This window comes from Hyperoodon ampullatus (assembly GCF_949752795.1).
Source record: "Hyperoodon ampullatus genome assembly, chromosome: 8".
NCBI classification, from domain to species: domain Eukaryota; kingdom Metazoa; phylum Chordata; class Mammalia; order Artiodactyla; family Ziphiidae; genus Hyperoodon; species Hyperoodon ampullatus.
This window is the reverse complement of record NC_136921.1, coordinates 34,622,736-34,642,166: the sequence shown is the minus strand read 5'-3', so window position 1 is coordinate 34,642,166 and position 19,431 is coordinate 34,622,736. Positions and strand designations below refer to the sequence as shown.

General features: G+C 42.6%; 1 protein-coding gene across 1 annotated transcript in view; it reads left to right on the top strand.

Moving 5' to 3' along the window:
* Positions 1–7,544: 7,544 nt before the first annotated feature.
* Positions 7,545–19,431, top strand: part of KIAA2012 — a gene marked incomplete at both ends in the record, with an annotated part of 121,225 nt that continues 109,338 nt past the window's right edge. Inside the window, 2 exon segments of the mRNA XM_079709605.1 lie at positions 7,545–7,628; positions 8,815–9,099. Coding sequence (XP_079565731.1) covers positions 7,545–7,628; positions 8,815–9,099 — 369 coding nt within the window.

The window sequence follows — 19,431 nt, the reverse complement described above, 5'->3', positions numbered from 1 at the left end:
CCCTTTCAAAGATGTTCTCCCTGCTTGACTAATAACTGGCCCGGACACCTGCTGTAGAGCAGGTTGGCATCCAAGGTGGGCATGAACAAGGGCTGGCTAGGAGCACGAGGTTCTGCAAAGGGCGCTGCCCATATCTGATCACACTTGTTACAACACTAGTGAGTAGAGTTATATCTGGTCTTTGGCCTCTGAGAAGGGACTCTCCCGCCCCAGGTGGGTCTGCTCTGCGAGATGAGAAGGAAATGCTCCCCTCCTTCCTTAAACATATACTTAGAGAACTTCCTGGGGCCAGCCCGAGGTTAGCAACCCCTGCCCCGTTTTAAGATTGTTGCCTGGAGGAGCATGGGCACAGGCTGGCTCTCTGGGAAAATGGGGAAACGGGCAAAGCCTCTGTGGACGGGCCTTCTGACCTACATCCCAAGGGAAACCACCCTCCATCTTGCCCCACCTCTTCCTCTCCCTCATTTCTCCCCCATCAATCCCAAACCCAGGGATCCACTCTGCGTCCCATTCCTGCACAGCATGGTTAATTCAATCTCTGCACAGGGACTTGCCTCTTAACTCAGTTCTCGGGAAGATGTGAATGCTTTCCCAGAGGAAACTATAAAGGTTGAGTAACAGGCAATCCGTTTACCTGTTGGCTCGGGGCTCCTGGGTTCACAAAGTGAACTCCAGCAATGTGGGCCTTGAGGGGAAAGTTCTCCCAGAACCCAGGCTCCCTGATGCCCCTTCCTCTTCCTCCGATTGTCAGCTCCAGCTCCCTGGCTGCTCCCCTCCTAGGCTGAGAGTGAGGACTTTGATTTGTACATCAAAACCTCACTAATGTGGGCAAATAGTGGGGAGGTATTTGTGTACCTTGCGTTATGCAATACAATGTCCCTGAAAAGACACGTTATCAAATTAACATTTCTCTAAAATGATTAGCAGACAGCTCACAATTTTTACTCTGTAGTAGTTAGAAAGTGTACAAACCATTCTCATCATAGAGTTTAGAGTGAACTAGAAGCCAGATGGCAAAGAAGTATCTAGGTGTACAACCCAGCGACTTACTGTCTACTACACATGAGATTCCCTAGTGTGAGAAAATGGCTTTCAGAGCATCATTTTGCACAACAAAACTTCACTACTGTGTGCTAATAGCAGGGAGAGAATTCATGTGTATTCTCAATTGTGTGATGCAATTACGTCTGTCATACAGAGTTACGTAAGTCAGAAAGAAAAAAATATTATATATTAATGCATATACGTGGAATCTAGAAAAATGGTACAGATGAACCTATTTGCAGGGCAGGAATAGAGACGCAGACGTAGAGAACGGACATGTAGACATAGAGGGGAAGGGGAGGGTGGGATGAATTGGGAGATTAGGATTGACATATATACACTATGATGTGTAAAATACACAGCTAGTGAGAACCTGCTGTACAGCACAGGGAGCTCAGCTCGGTGCTCTGTGATGACCTAGAGGGGTGGGATGGGTTGGGGGGGGCGGTCCAAGAGGGAGGGGACATATGTATACAGAGAGCTGATTCACTTCACGGTACAGCAGAAACTAGCACTACATTGTAAAGCAGTTATACTCCAATAAAAAATATATATATATGTTTTTTCTATGTATTGAGTACATACTATGGGCCAGGCATTACACTCAGTGCCTTACATAAATCATCCTATTTGTTAATTAAATAAGCATCACTGTACCACTATTTAACAAAAATCAAAAGAAAAAATTTATCCACCACCGTACTAACCTCATAGTAAAGCATTTTACCTTCTTACACTAATAGTCAATGGTTCTAAGTTATCACAAGTTGGCTCCTATGAAGGTCTTACATTTGCCCCTAGTGACTGAGCCGCTCGCCAAAATAATGATTGATTTCCCCCATGTTACGAAAGAACGAAGAATGTGTGATTTTTATTTCTTCTCTAAACTTACTATCTCTCCACCATAAACTTAAAAGCTTGAAATTACTGTGAGCACTCCTACTAATAAAATGAAGCCCTGAGCAAAAGCATAACTAAATACTTTAGACTCCCAAAGAAAACTCTTCAGAAAGATCTAAAGTAAAGAGATCCCCAGCCCTCTCACTACTCAACTCGGCGGACCACGTGGTCCTAAGTTTTCCAGAAGGAGAGGAAGGGAGCAGTCATCGCTGACACTTTCTCCCCTGCTATGATTCTAGAGTATTCTTGATTGCCTTTTGCATTTTCTTCTTTCAAACCTGAGCTGGGCTACGTGAGAAATTAACCCTAGCCTCTGAACAAGCCAAGGAACTTATCCTCAGCAAGTCTGTGCTCCTTCCAACAAGCTGAGAGCTCTGTGTCTTCCACACTGATTCTCTTGGTGCCCTTCAGCCTCTAAATACCAAGTTTTCATTGGTCAGTGACTCTGACCTAGGACTCTGAGCTTTGTACTACAGGCAAACTACTAATCACTGAAACAGGCTTTGACCTAATTCTCTTCTTTTCATATACCACTCATACTGGCTCAAGATCATTACACATCTCGCTGCACATGTTAAAAGCAAGCAACAAATATTTATTCAGTTGTTCCTATATGTAAGGGGTGCTATGGGAAGTATTAAGGATTATAAGATGTGGTCCCTTCCTTCCAAAGACTTACAGTCTAGTTGGGAGTATAAAACACAAGCAAGTGGAAAGAGCTTTAATAATGCAAGGTCATGCTGACCGTCATATACACAGCCCATGTTTTAAAAAATCCTTTGTTTGGACTTTTTCATACAACTCGTCTTTGGTGCTTATGGCAGATAACCGCAGACGGCTCTACCAACCTTCATTCCACCTTCCCTCCAGTGTAGGAGGCTGGAAAGCTTAAACTGTGATTTCCTAGATTCCCCTGCAACTAGATTTGCAAACTAAAGTGAGGAGAAACAAGGTTGGGGAGATATGAGTGTTCTGAGGTGGTCACAGTAGCTGGACACAGATCCAGGGTCCAGTCACCAGCTTCATGGCAGAAGAGGGCACTGTGATGGCCTCAGTCAGCAGCTTCCTGACGGGTGGATGTTAGCCATGATGTAATGTAGCTACTTATGAATAGCTGCTGCTCTGTTGCAGAAGTGGGATGAACAGTAGGCTTGGATTAGGACCACATTTGGACAAGGTCTCGTTTCACCTCTGTTTCATCCGTGGATGATGAATCATTTGCATTTGTGCAAATCGTTTCATTTCTCTGTGCCCTGATCCTTCCTCTTGGAGTAACAAAGACAACAGCAACGGCTCCTCTTGCAGGCTGCCCATGCAGGTGACTGCAATTCCTAGACCACACTCTCACACTGCCCTTTAAAGGGAGATGAGGACCCCGGCACCATCCCACAGGCTACTTCCCCAACGTGGCATCCATTTACCCCAAAGCACTTTGGAGCAAGGGACAAATTCCTGGATGCTCTGGGGACATGGCCATTGAATAACATCTCTTTTCTTTGTTTCATGTGGTTTCTATTTATTTACAGAGTACCGTGGTTATTCGTGATGCTTTACAAACCATAAAAACAAGGTCTCCACCCTAGAGAATTTACAGAGTAGTTTAAACAGACATGCTGCATGGGCTGACAGGTCAGGCATGCCAGGAGATGGTGTTGGTGTTATATAACATGGGTGTGGAGGGCTTCTTCTTGAGTTATAAATACTTTTCAGTTACAAGGGCCTTTCATCTGGGATCCCCTACCACTTTAGAATAGCAATAACTTCGATTGCTTTCTAAATGCACTTTCCATAAACTGCTGTGGGGATGGAGTAAATGCTTTTAAATGTCTATTAATTGATCTGTACATCTGTTCATTGTCCATATTAAACAGCATGGATGTAAACACGACAGTTTAGGAGAGGCCCACGTGGGGCTCTGGTCTGGCTGCTCCCAGACTACAACCCCAGAGGGGCCTAGCAGCCTTGCTATGCAGCATTGAGAGGGCCAGATGGGCACCTGGCTATTTTCCCAGGTGAGATGCTCATTCAACCTAGACTCAGAAAGATCACTTCGTGGGGACTTACTTCACCATTTATAGATGAGTTAACATTTCCAAGTCAGGTGAGCTCAGAGGAAGAATTTCCGATGGAAAAATTTGGAGTTATTCCTTGGATGACAACAACGGCTCTCATTCCTGTCCCAGTCACTCCGTCACTTTTCTCTTATGCTACCTTACTTCTCTTCCCTGAGCAATGGCATTTTCAAAATGGCAACATTTATATTTCATTGCAGTTGGTATGGAGTTTCCCCTTCTATGTCTCTCTCAAAGGCCATTTAGCAAGTGACTATTCCTGGCCTATTTGACAAATTCATTCACACCCAAGGGAAGGTTGGCCTGGGATGCAAGGTCCTAAAAGTTCACTTTTATGAAATAAGCTAACATCCCTCATTCTATCCATCCTTTTTGCTGTTCTCAGAGTTATCTTTCTAAAATCCAGGTAGAATCACATCACCCCCTATTTTAAAAACCCTACCTGAAGAATAAAGTCCAAGGTGCCTTCGCAGGGACATGTGGCTTTCATGGCCTTGGCCAGCTGGCCTGTCTCTCCAGCTTCATCTCTGTCCACGGTACCCGAGGCTGTGGCTACACCAAAGAAGTTGTCCCTTCCCCAGAGATCTTAGACTTTCCTTTCCATGCCTCCTGCAATATGCTCTCATCTTCCCTCCTCACCATCCACTACTGTCCATTAAAGCCCACCTCTAATATCCCTCATCTTTGTGACCTTCTACAAGGCCCACCACCATGCACCATCCCACCACCACTCCCTCTTCTTTCCTAGGGCACCTACTCATTTCCACCTCCATATCACCTTGTCACATCATCTTTCAGATACTGGCTCACACGCACCTGTCTTCTCACCCTGCTGGGAGCTTCTTGAGGGCAGAGACCACATCTCACATATAGTAATCTCCCAGTAGAGCTTTGTTGAAGGGTCCTTTTGGCACTTTGAAGGGATGGAGAAGGGGATGGGAGAGAGCAGCTGTAGCTTAAGGCCCGGGAAACTATTTGGAACCCTCATTTTGTAGAATTTTGTCTCATCTGTTGTGAGGAGTTCACCCTACAATTATGCTGACCAATTGGCTTTCACATTATAAAGTGCTAAATTCAGTTTTTTGTTTTCTTTGCTCTACATTTTTTTAGATTTTAACTCAAAATCTAAAATATGCATAACATAAAATTTATCATTTTATTAATTTTAAAATGTACCATTCATTGGCATTAAGTATTTTTACATTGTTGTACAATTATCACCATCACCTATCTCCAGAAATTTTTCATCTTCCAAAACTGAAACTCTGTACCCATTCAACACTAACTTTCCATTCCCTTTTACCACATCCCCTGGGAAACACCATTCTACTTTGTCTCTATGAATTCGACTACTCAAAGTATCTCATATAATTGGAATCATACAATATCAATATTTGTCCCTTTGTGACTGGCTTATTTCATTCAGCATAATGTCTTCAAGGTTCATCCATATTATAGCATGTATCCAAATTCTTTCCATTTCAAGGCTGAATAATATTCCTTTGTATATGTTTGTTACATTTTGCTTTTCCATTCATCTATCATCTGTCAAGTGGACACCTGGGCACTTCCCTGAAGGTCCAGTGGTTAAGACTCCATGCTTCCACTGTGGGGGGCTCGGGTTGGATCCCTGGTTGGGGATCTAAGAGCCCACATGCCATGCAGCATGGAAAAAAAAAAAAAAGTGGACACCTGAATTTTTTCCACATTTTGGCTATTGTGAATAACAGTGCTATAAACATGGGTGCTCAAATATCTGCTTGAGTCCTTGCTTTCACCTCTTTGGGGTCATATACCCAAAAGTAGAATCGCTGGACCGTATGGTAATTCTATGTTTAATTTTTTGTGGATCTGCCATACTGGTTTTTGTTGTTCTTGTTGTTGTTCTAGGCTGGGCCACGCAGTTTATGGGCTGTTAGTTCCCCTACCAGGGATTGAACCAGGGCCCTTGGCAATGAAAGCTCAGAGTCCTAACCACTGGACCGCCAGGGAATTCCTGCCATACTATTTTCCATAGCTGTTGCACCATTTGATATTCCCACTAACAGTGCACAAGGATCCCAATTTCTCCACGTCTTCAGCAACAATTGTTATTTTCTGGGCTTTTTGTGCTTGTTTTTATTTTTTTTAATAGTCAATTCTAATGGGTGTTGAAGTGGTATCCACTGTGGTTTTGACTAAATTCTGTTTTGAGCCTCTGCATTCACTGACTTGATTCCCCCATGATAAGCCCAATCTAATTATATACACGATGACCTCTATTTCTTCCTCATGAGACTTGAGCCTGCCTCCGAGAAAAGTGACAGCCACAGAGGGAGATCTAAAGGTAAGTGGGCCTGGGGCCAGCTGCACTTCTTCATCCAGGTCAGCAGGGGGCGCTCCCATGGGACTGCCCTGAAGGCTCTGATGACAGATGACAAGGCAGGTCGCTTTTCCAGACCAAAGCAGAGTCCTAGATAAGCAAAAATGTCTCTTTGTTCCCTGACCCTCTTCCCCCAGTTCTGTCCTCCTCACAGTGTCAGTATCAAGGAGAACCAAGCAGCCTAGGCCACAGCAGTGGTCCTCAAAGAGGATGCCATTGACATTCGGAGTGAGACTATTCTTCATTATGCAGGACAGCGGACAGTCATTGTGACAACAAAAATGTCCCCACCCGCATCTCCCAAGTACCCCCTCCCTCTAGAGATGGGAGGTGCCCAAGTGAGATCCAGGTATGCAAAGGAATCTGGAGATTCCCAGTGTCCTGCACTCACTCCTGCAAAGCAGCGACCACCAGAAAGAGGACTCCTGTCCAGCTGAGGAGACCCTGGAACTCAGCCAAGGAAAACATCACAGGTGGCTTTAGGTGACCTAGACGATTCCTCTGAGTCTGTTAATGATCACTTGACAGTGAAAGGCTCGCCTATCAGGAGAAGGGGGAAACGCTACCTAAAAGCAAGACCAATACTATAACAGAAAAAATATCCCAACATACCCACCCTCCCAATCCCGAAATCAGGACTTGAAATCTGAGCCTGGTCTCTTCGATGTCCATTTGACCCTCCCTCACCGCAGGGTGTGAAGCCTGTGCTCCGCAGTCCCTGCCTTGCCTAGTCCGGCTTAAGGGACTTCACTTCCCTGTGCTGCCATAGCAACCAGGAAACAACCTCCGCTCACAGTGAGAAGGATGGTGCTGTGGCCCAGATCGGCCGAGGCGCACGGCCGGTAACAGAGCAACAGGACCAGGGGACAACAAGGGCACAGGCGAAGGGGAGAGAGAGGTTGCCCAGAGAATAGACAATCCAGGGCTTGAGGAGTCTGGGTTTGCGGTTTATTTTTTCTCCCGACAAAGACACACACTGTCTAAACTGTGTGACTGGTTGTTATTAAGAAGCTGCTGTATGAGGGGAAAATGTATTTAATAAAAGGCCCAGTGTTTGTGGTCTTCTTGGGCTCACTGCTGAGCTCAGGAAATCTTGAGGTGTGACCAGTTTTCAGCCTTCAAAACCAAGATGAACTGCCCTTGAGAAGGGTGGTCATAGGGAAAATATGTTCACCCTCTCTCTCCTGAGCCGGGGACACGGGAAGTTGGTCCAGAACAAACAGAAGTTAGAAGTCTATTTTGAACCAGAGGTGAGTCTTACAGCTGAATAAAAGCATATTTGGGGGGTGGAGGAGGAATGTTCTATTTTTTCATTTGGGGCTGAGCCCTGTGTGTTTTGGTTTGTTTTGTTGGTCCAGCGGTGGGGGTCACTGGAAGATTGTCTCTCCTCCTTTTCTTAAATTCGAGAAAATAAGATAGATTGCTTGACACACAGAGATTGCCACTGGGGCCCTTGTCCTCCCCCTCACACACTGACTTACAGCCTCATTTGCTTTAGACTGGAGGAGATTCCAGATTGTCTAGAATTTGGGCGGTTTGGTACAAGACCAGAATTTCCACCTGTGTTCTAGGCAAGCTGATGGCTGTTTGGTTTTTAGACGTCATGCTCTGTGGTTGAAATGCTGAAATATTCCTGCCAATTCAATGGCTTCCTTGAACCTTCTGGAATTCAACCCCCAGGACTCACATTTAATATAGGCAAAAAATTTTTCAGTTTAGAAGATTTTAAAGAGGTAGCAAAATTCCCTTGTTGTACTGGAATTTTATTTCATTGAATCCTGCCAGGAATAAGAAATCCACTGGGGGTACTTTGAAAAATTTTGGATCACACAGAGATTTCCTTTGTTGTTGTAGTTTGTCATGATATTTGACTTTCACTGTATTAAAAGACATATAAATTTTCAAAGGACCTCTGTGGCCAATGGCATTTACTTACTTACAAGATATGTAACTACTTTATAGGCTCTTAAACAGCCAAATTAGGTAATGTTACATAGCATCCAGAATGTATAGAAATTCTCCCTGTGTACAGCTGAAGTGATGGGCTGGAATGGTTTTCTCCTATTTAAACTGCCAGCTGGTCCAGGTCTAATTTCAAAGTTATCTGCTGCCCTTGGTAATTGTGACTACTTACTTGCATACCAGGAAATTTTAACTGGCCTGGAAGCTACACTCTACCCTATTTAAGCCTCCAGGCATAAATGGCTCTCCTGAAAGTTATATAGGGTAAAATAGAATCGTGCCCTAGGTTCTACTAACTCTGAGAGGCACAGAACAAAAACAGTTGCTAAGAAGCGTGAATGTATTCTGTGACACCACGTGAGCAATTCAGAGAAAACCAGTCACTAAAAACACGTCAAACACCTGCCCAAGCAGTATTTCCTATAAAAGGGCCTTCCACTGTGGACCAGTCAAGGAGGTTTCTTTCCACTGCAGGATTACTTGAACTGGAAGTCCCCAGAAGATTATATCCTGGTCAGCAGACCGCAGGATGAGGGCAATGCCGACCAGCACATGTGGAGCCTCTTTCTTCCTAAAACATTCAGCACTAGAAAGGGCGCCCTGATCCTCTACTCGGAAGGCTTAGCCATATCAGCATGGACCCCCAAAGAGAGGAGTAAAGACCCCTACTGCCCCAAAGGCCACAGAAAGAGGCTGGATCTTGAACTGCGCACACTTCAGGACCTCAAAGAAGCCATCCTGGCGTACGGAAGGAGACAGGTAGGCAGGGCACTGTCCAGGGTTCAGGGAAGGCCCTGGTCTGTGTCTCTAGAAATCCAGTTGCAGCTTTGGATATAACTTCTTTGCAGACCCTAGGAAGGTATGAAACCCTCAGACTTCCATTTCTTCATCTCTAAAATGGGACTGTACTCACAGTACACAATTGTCATGAGGTTTAAATGAAATAATCTATGTGAAAGGGCTCTGAAAAGCATAAAAGGCTCTATTATTATCATTTTGTGTTTTCCTTTCCATTAGAATGACACAAAGTCCTTTTCAGCATTCAGACAGATCTGGGCTAGCACACGTTTCATCAGAATCCTTGAAGTTCTGTCTCATAGCCACGAGCATCATCATCACACCTCTGATGTTCTTGGCTTTGTGGAAATGAGGAGAACATTTAAAATATTTACCTTGAGCCCTTCAGCATCTGCAGGATAAGTTAATGACTTTTTCCACTCTGAATTTATTATTAAGGGGAAACCCCTGTGCTCATTTCTCTGACTCATAGTCTCTAATGTCTTATGAGATGTGTACATGGCCCCTGCTTTATATAATGACATGCATCATCCCTATGGTTGAGGCCATGAGAGAGGCTGCGACAATGTGTCACTTCGTGAAATTCTAGCTTATAGATGGTGGGTGACTCCCTAGTTTAAAAGTCTCTGCTGGCTTCTCATTCCCCACAGGATAGAGTCGTTAACTTCTTGTACCAAGCGCTTCAAGCACTGGCTTTCTCTTCCATTTCTAGCCGTATCTGCAACTTGTTCTAACCACCGCCATGACTATGGACCCCTCAAGGCCCCACTGATGTGAAGAGCTTACCGTTCCACTAACATCCCATGCCCTTTTGTGACTCTACACTTTTGCACATGCTTCTACATCTGGAAAACTCCTATTCATCCTTCAAAACACAACTCCAATGTCATCACCCACTGAAACTTCTTCCACTTCCCTAGACAGAGCTATCCTATCACTCCCTCCTCTGTGAGCATTCCCATACCATCATGCATTGCAATTCATCTCTTTGTCCAATGGTTACCATCTCCTTGAGGGCAGGAACCACATCTAAATCTCAGTTTCCAGAAAAAAGTGAGTACCCATAAATGTTTGTGAAATGAATGAATCGATCATGCACGATACCGTCAATGTTTTTTAGATCATCCCCCAGTATCATTATTGAGCAATTTATCACCTACCCCACCAAGGCAGAGTTTCCAAAAGGAAGGTTCCTCTGGTCCTTTTCCTTCTTTCAAAATACAAAGAAGCTTAATGACCTTGACCAAATGCCCAACTGCCCTTTGTATTAAAAATCATAAATTCTTGGATGAAAGGAAACCAATTGTTGTTGAATGCTTAGTATTATATTACAGCTATTATTTCATTAAATCTTCACAATGACCTATGAGATATGGTTTTTCTTGCCCCCTTTTGTAGATGAGGAAAATGAGGCTCAGAGGAGTTAAGTGACTTGCCCAAGGTCTCAGAGCTAGTTAATGACAGAGCCAGGATTCAAACCCAAGACTGCCTACTCTCCAGGGCCAGCATGCTTTGCACTCCACCCTATTGTCCGTGGACTTGGAAGGCCTCCAGGAGTCTCTGTGCCAGGCCTTGGCATGTTTGCCCTCGCATCCACCCCTCACCCTTACCTCACTCTACTCTGCATCACAGTGGGGTTGACCACAGGCTGTATATAAGTCCACAAACATCTGTGTCAACTGGCTTCTAATTGAATTTGCCATTGGAAGACATTGGAAGGAGATTGGAGAGGGAGAAGAAAAAGCCCGGGTATTTCTCCCCTCCCATTCCACCTGTAGTGGTGAGAAGAACCCGCATCACCTCTGTGGCCCAGCTCCCAACAGACAAGCAGGGCCGTTGTAGCTCTAGGTTCCTCCAGGTGACCCTGCCAGCTCCTCCTTCTGCCCTTTCACCTAGGGGTCGACTGGCTTCCTGATGTTACTAATCTCAGTGTTGCCTCAACATCTTTTTGGCTTCTGAGCTCTCTATTCACTTGTGTAACTGATTACCTGAATTAAATTCCTTCTATGCTTAAATATTTAGAGTGGTTTCTGTTTTCCTGGCTGGACACTGATATGCAGGCTGACTTACTGCCCAGAGCAAGAATACCCTCCACAGCTTTCAGATGCTTGTCTATAGGGCTTAAATATTCCAGACAACAGTGATCTTATTACTTTATAAAGTAGATGAGTCTGTTTGGGGATGGCTTCAATTTTAGTTAGACTTGGGCTGCAGGAAAAAAAAGTTCCTGTCTTCCTGAGGTATCCATCTACCAGATTTACAACATGTAACTGTACAAACAGAACACTATAGTCTCACTCCAAATGAATAGAAGGGAAATGGTGTGAGGAAATCAGAAAGGAAGGAAAAAGTTTGGAATAGTAATAAGGCAGGAATTTAAGATTAGAGGACATGGTATATTAAAATAGGAGGGAAAAAACTCAAGAGGGATTTGGAATTAAATACAATGAACACGGGCTTCCCTGGTGGCAAAGTGGTTAAGAATCTGCCTGCCAATGCAGGGGACATGGGTTCGAGCCCTGGTCTGGGAAGATCCCACATGCCGTGGAGCAGCTAAGCCTGTGCGCCACAACTACTGAGCCTGCACTCTAGAGCCCGTGAGCCACAACTACTGAGCCTGCGTGCCACAACTACTGAAGCCCGCGCACCTAGGGCCCGTGTTCCACAACAAGAGAAGCCACTACAACGAGAAGCCCGCACACCACAACAGAGTAGCCCGCGTTCACCGCAACTAGAAAAAGCCCGCGCACAGCAATGAAGACCCAACACAGCCAAAAATAATAAATAAACAAATTTATAAAAAAAAGACAATGAACACCTCAGAAGGGGAGAGCTTTGGAAACTACAGAGCACCATCTGATTATGAAAACTATAGCCTGGCAAGAAACTTTAAAAATCATAATATCCAGTGCTGGGACAGCTATGGGGAAATGAGATGTCTCATACATTAGGAGTACAAATTCACATGACATTTCTGGAGGGCATTTTGGCAAAAACCTAAAAAGGGCTAATACTCTTTGATTTAGCATTCTACTTTTAGGAAGTTGCCTTAGGAAATAATCAGAGATGTGGCCAAAGATTTACACAAAAGAATGTGTACTACAGGGTTATTTATTACCATACAAAACATTGAAAATAATAAAAGTCCAACAATGGGACAGTGATTAAATAAAGTACAGTCATACAATGGATTTGGGGTCAGGCAATAAAATCATGTATTACTCATGAATAACATGAGAAAATACAGTGTATTTTTTAAAGAAGGTTATAAAATAGTATTCATATTAAAAATAGCAAAGTTCCTTAACATTTTTTGAGTATTTACTATGTTCCCGCCACTGTTGTAAGTGCTTTCCATTACATAACTCAATATGCTTTCTATCAATTGTAGGGGTAGGTACTATTCTTATTCCATTTTAAAGGTAAGGAAATTAAAGCACAGAAAGTTCAAGTAAGTCACTCAAGATTTATACAGCCACATAGATAATTACACCAGCATTCGAAACTAGACAGTGTACAAAACATCGCCTCTCGAATATAATCCCAATTTTTAAAAATTTGTTATACAAGAAGGAAGATACACATCAAAATTTAACCATGGGTGGTGGGACTATAAGTCATATTTTTATTCATACATATCCTTTCACCAAACATTATTTTTTTTAAGTCATAGAATTTTTAAAATAAAAAATTTGTCTAAGTGACATACCTACCAGCACCATGACAGTTCTGAGGCCGACCATAAAAGATCAAAAAGTGGGTGGTGGCCCCATTCCTAGAAATCTCCGCCCCTTCCCCAAAATATTGATAGTTGAAGTAATCCTTCCCCTCATTAGCCTATGAAATTACCCAGCCCATAAAAACTAACCATGCCATATTTCCGTGCCTCTCGCCTTCTGAGATGGCCCATACTCTGTCTATGGAGTGTTTCTCTCTAAGTAAATCCACTTCTTACCTATCCAAAAACACCCAAAAAACAAAACAAAACTATGATTTTGAAGGAGGTAGACAATGAAAGGGAAGGCCAGGTTAACCCTAGAGAGCCAGGTGGGAAACAGAATAGAAACAGTGCTGTAAACTGAGCCCCGCAATAACCACACCATCTGTTCCTCGGGATAAGTATTTCTTCGTCCAAATAGTATAGTCCAAGAGTTAAAAACACCACACTCAAAGTAAAAGAGCCAAAGTGGGAAGGGGAATAAAAGGGAGGTTGGGTAACGAATAGAGTAGCGCTGCTCACAGAAGGATCTCTCCTGGCTAAACTGTGAATCAGGAAACCTACACAACGCAGGCTCCACTCAGACCTGTGACAATCAAGGCTGTCACAGGAAGGTGAATTAAATTTTTAAAACATCTCACACCATCTCCAGTTCTACATATGGATCTAATGACATGCATGTGGCAATCCATCTGGGTTTCATTTTATAGCTCAATACACACCTACTCTTTAACTTTCTTGATGGCCCAACTTCCTAAGGAGCAAAGATAAATGCGCTAAATCGAGAGATTAGATGTCAGAGTTCTTACACTTCTAGATACACACAGATGTGTTGCTTGGTTGGTTTTTTTAAAACAGAAGGAAATACGGTACAAACATTCCCAAAATTAAAACCATTCTTCTTGAGGCCTCTAATTCGTCCAGCTTCCCATCACATATTTAAAAATCAAATAGCTATGAAATCTAAATAACCATAATTTGGGGTAGTATCTAAATGATACTCATAATGATGCTTTTGAAGCATAGCAGAAACCTCAAGTACCTCTCAAATCATTGGAAATTTTAAACAATTCTCACATTGTTTTCGTATTTCTTATTCTTATATTTTTAAAATTTTGCAGATCTGGTGATATTTTTTACATGTCCAACATGGTACATTGATTAAATAATGTATTAGAAATAATATGTTTTAAAAATTCAGTTCACAGAGCATCCCATTTCTTTATCCCATTGAAGCATGCACAGGATTCAGTTTACTATAGCTGGTTTCAACCGAGATTGTATTGCGTCTGCCATCTCCCTTATAAGTGTGATTACATTTAAGAGTATTGTCAACCTTGTTCCACTGATTCCATACTGCCTAATCTCCCCCACATCTCAGTACTCAAGGTGCTTAACTCTTTAGTTGGTGTTTTCAGTCAATATACAACCCATGAAGGCACTTTCAGACTACTATTTTATCAAGTAATATTGTGATGTTATGTTTTTTGAATGAAGTTTATTTTTCCACTCTAATCATAACATCAGCTCATTATACAAAATAGAAAGATATAGAAAAATAGGAAGAATAATAAATTATCCTTTCAGCCAAAGATCAGGAAGACAAAGTTCCCTTTGCAAGTCCTAATCAATTACCTGCTGCTGGTTTGATGGTGTCCCTAAGAAGTGCTCTGATGGCTGTCAGCAAGGTTCTAGGAGGTACCAAAGCAGCAAGGGGAGAAAGAGTGGCTTGACTGCACTCATTCTGCGAAGTGTGCTCTATTTGAGCAGCTCCTGAGCAGTTATACTTAGAGCCTTTAATAAACCTGGAAGTAGGAAAGATCAGGAGAGAATCATGGGTCATCCGTAATGATGAGGTCAAAGGTATTGTCAGTAATAGCTAACACTTGTTGAGTGCTTGGTGTAGGCCAGGCATTTAATCTCTATAACCACACCCAATCTGCACAAGCTAATGAGCTGGGTGCCACCATTGCTTCCATTTTGTAGTAGGAAAAATGGGGGTTTGAAATTAACTTCCCCCAAATTATACATCTAAGTGGTGGAGCTAGAATTGGAGCCTGGACAATTGAGTCCAAAGCCCCACTTTTAGTCCCTAGAGGGCCTAATTTTGAAGATTCCACATGCTCCAGGGAAAAGAAACATCCCTCCTGCTTTAACAGTATTTTTTTAAAGGGATCTTGGTCTTCCAACACATCCCTTAAAATCCTTTATTACACAAATCAGATTTTCATTAAAACCAATCTGGGTCGTTAGGTAACATGTTCAAGTAAGCCATATATATGATCCAGTAGGCTTGGCTTTATGTATTTCATCCATTGGTTCCCTTGTATAACCACTAGATAGAGAATATTTATAATAACGGCTAACACTTAAGTAATAGGCTAACACTTAAGTAATACTATTGTACCCATCACCATTCTAAGCACTTTATACTTATTATCTCATTTAATCCTCAAAACAACTTTATGTGTACTTTTTATTGTTGTAAAATATACATAAAATTTACCATTTTAATCAATTTTAAGTATACAGTTGAGTGGCAGTAAGTACATTCACATTGTTATACAACCATTACCACCATCCATCCCCAAAACTTTTTTATCTAGCAAAACTGAAACTCTCTACACATTAAACAGTAATTCCCTATTTTCCATCATTCTACTTTTTGTGTCTATGAATTTGACCACTGTAAGTACCTCATATGAGTGAAATAATTCATAGTTATCCTTTTAGTATTTTGTGATTGGTTTATTTCATTTAGCATAATGTCTTCAAGGTTCGTTCATACTGTAGCATGTATCAGAATTTCCTTTCTTTTTAAAGTTGAATAATGATTCACTACATGTATATACCACATTTTGTTTATTCATTCATCAGTTGATGGACACAAATTGCTCCCACATTTTGGCTATTGTGAATAATGCTGCTATAAACCTGGATGTACAAATACCTGTCCATGTCCCTGCTTTTAATTCTTTTGAGTATATACCCAAAGTAGAATTGCTGGATCATATGTAATTCTATTTTTTGTTTTTTGAGGAAGCGCCATACTGTTTTCCATAGTCATTGCATCATTTTACGTTCCCATTAGCAATGCCCAAGTGTTTCAATTTCTACAAATCTTCAACAACACTTGTTATTTTATGTGTTTTTTTTTTTTTTTTTTTTTTTTTTTTGCGGTACGCGGGCCTCTCACTGTTGTGGCCTCTCCCATTGCGGAGCACAGGCTCCGGATGCACAGGCTCAGCGGCCATGGCTCACGGGCCCAGCCGCTCCACGGCATGTGGGATCTTCCCGGACCGGGGCACGAACCCGTGTCCCCTGCATCGGCAGGCGGACTCTAAACCACTGCGCCACCAGGGAAGCCCCTATATGGTTTTTTTTTAATAATAGCTATCTTAATGGGTGTGAAGCGGTATCTCATTGTGGTTTTGATTTGCATACCTTAGTAACAAGTAATATTTAGCATCTTTTCATGTGCTTATTGGCCATTTGTGTCTCTTCTTTGGAAAATTGTCTATCCGAGTCCTTTGCCCATTTTAAAATCAGGTTGTTTGTTTTTTTGTTTTTGAGTTGTAAGCGTTCTTTATACATTCTGCATATTAATCCCTTATCAGATATATATGATTTGCAAATAATTTCTCCCATTCTGTGGGTTGCCTTTTCACTCCTGCTAGCATCCTTTGATGCACAAAAGTTTTACATTTTCTTTCTTTCTTTTTTTTTTTTTTTTTTGGCCACGTGGCATGCAGGATCTTACTTCCCCCACCAGGGATTGAATCCGTGCCCCCTGCAGTGGAAGCACGGAGTCTTAACCGCTGACTGCCAGGGAAGTCCCAAGCTTTACATTTTCATGAAGTCCAACTTATCTATTTTCTCTTCTGTTGCCTATTCTTTTGGTGTCATATCCAAGAAATCATCACCAAATCCAATGATGTGAAGCTTTTCCTCTATGTTTTCTTTTAGGAGTTTTATAGTTTTAGCTCTTAAGTCTATCCTACTTTGAGTTAACTTTTGTCTATGATGCAAGGTAAGGATCCAACTTCATTTATTTTTGCACGCAGGGTATGTACTTTTATCATCCTTATTTGACAAATAAAGAAACTGAGGCACAGATGGGTCAAGTAATTTCCCCAAAGCCACACAGCTAGTAAGTAATGGAGCCAGGATTCAGACTGAAGCAGACTGAGCTCTTAAAGAAACTGAAGCTTAATTTTTTCTGTTTTCATTACTAGTTGTTGTATCTTCTTTGCTTTTGTGACATGGCTGGTCATATCTTTGATGCTAAACAGTTTGGTTGAGAATCAAACCCTGTTACAACATTGCAACTATGGGAAAATTCCGACCACTTTATGATTCTCTTCTTAATGGCTTGATACTCAGGAACATACGGCCACCAAAGATATCTTGGTGAGAGATAGTATCATATGAGAGATAGTATCATTTGTACAGACTCTCAGAAATTAAACCTGCAGAGAAAAGAGCTAGCTGAAAGTGGCAGTGTTTACATGAGGCTAATTAGAGTCAGGCTGGGGCTGAGAAGACTTTTCAGGCACAACTGCAAGTGGACACATCTCTCCCCTCCCACCTCACCCTCACCTCAACTCTGGTTGTACTCACCTGGCAGCCCCAAGTCTGGCTCCAGGCACACCTGCACAGGTGCAACAACAGTGGTGGTTACCCTCTGTTCTAATAAGGCTTGGCCTTTGCCAGGGCACACTAACTCTGGCAAGTCTGACCAAGGGGCAGGAGACACCAGCTATGCTCCTCTGGAGGGAAGGACTTCTGACTGGAGTGGGCAGCTCGAGGTACAGGTGGTCAGCAGGAAAGTACAGACATTTGGGGGATTTCTATTCCATTGAGCTAACATATTGAATAGTTATTAAATAGTCAGTGCCTTGAACATTGCCTGACACATGGCAAATTCTCAACAGATAGCTGTTAGATGAACATATTAGTTGCCAGGGTGTGGCGGTGGGAGGTCATAACCTCTACCCAGCAGGGCTGGGTGTACAATATGGTCAGGTAGGCAGATTTGTGCTCCTGTGATACTTGATACAAGGCAGCCCATGAGAGGAACTAGACTATAATTTATTAATATGCTGTCAAAGTATAAAGATGGTAGAGACTGAGATTGCTTCCTACTAGGAAAATCTAGAGTGGTGTCGTGGAGGAGGTAGAATCTGAGCTGAGTCTTGTGGTAAAAAATAAACGGAGAGCGACCCTCTAGGCATAGGTCAGTGAAAGCTCAGAGGGGAGAGTGGGCAAAGTCAGAGTAATTAGACAGGTGTGGCTCTTACCTGGAGAAGTGGGTGGGGTCAAACTACAGAGGGCTTTGCCTGCCAGCCCTGGGAGAGCTGGATTTCTCTCTTTACCTCTCTGTTGACTCCTGCACACAAAGGGTGCCCACCCTCTGTGGTACGATGACAGCTGGCGATCTGGGCATTTCTTGTCTTCCTGGGGACACTGGCACCCTGCCACTGCATATCTGCTGGGCGGGAGCACTGCACACATGGGCTCCTTCCATCTTCTGAAAACCCTTGCCTGCCAGGACCGAGGTGGGGTGGCCATGACAGCCAGTGTGGGGCTGCGGACAGATGCACGGGCGCCCCTTTGCCCCTCTGCACATGGAGGCCGGGGGAGCACCAGGAAGTTGGCGGGCCAGAGCAAGTCCCTCGTTAGAGGAAGCACTCCCGGTGGAGTGTGGATAAGAGACCCCTCTGTGCACACTAATTACTCATTTCAGAAGAACCAAAAGCTGGGGTTGATTAGCAAAGTCAAGGCAGGCCTGAGAAGTCTGGAACCATCGGCAGCCAACCTCCTGCTATCGTTTATTTCCCTGTTCCAGAAACTCCCTTCCTGGCTCCCTTCTGCCTCCTTTTATGTTTTAGAGTAATTTTGGTGGTTAGAGGTTCAGGATAATGTTGGAGAAGGAATAGAAAAATATGGAGAATGTATGCAAGGGCGGTGGGTGCAATAAAATACATTAATTTTTAATGTGTTTTCCATTTATAATATAATCTATTTTACTGAAATTTTGATTTCATAAAAAAAGAGAAGAAAAAACTATCTGTAATCTTATGCCCAACACCCTAATACTGTTGTTATTAGAATTTTAATGTATTTTCTTCCAGTCTTTCCACCATGATTATACATTTATAAAATAAACTTTAATGGGATTGGAGTTGTACTATACTTTCTCTCTAATACCTTGCTTTTTTCCACTTAACTTATTATTCTACATGTTGGAAATGAGTGAATAGATTTAACCCTGAGTGAGCTTTTTGGTAACCTAAGCAGGCCTGTGGCCTCCCGCAGTCCTTCAGTTAATCCAATGAGATGTGAAATTTATGAACCAACTTCACAGGCATAATTTGAGAAATTACAAACAGGAACCAGAAAACTAGAAAAAAAAACTTAAAGAAGCTGTGGTAGGCAGAATAATGGCCCCCCAAAGATGTCTACAACCTAATTGCTAGAACTTATGAATATACTAGGTTATATGGCAAAGGGAAATTAAGGTTGCAGATGGAATTAAGATTACTAACCAGATGGCCTTAAAACAAGGCAGTTAT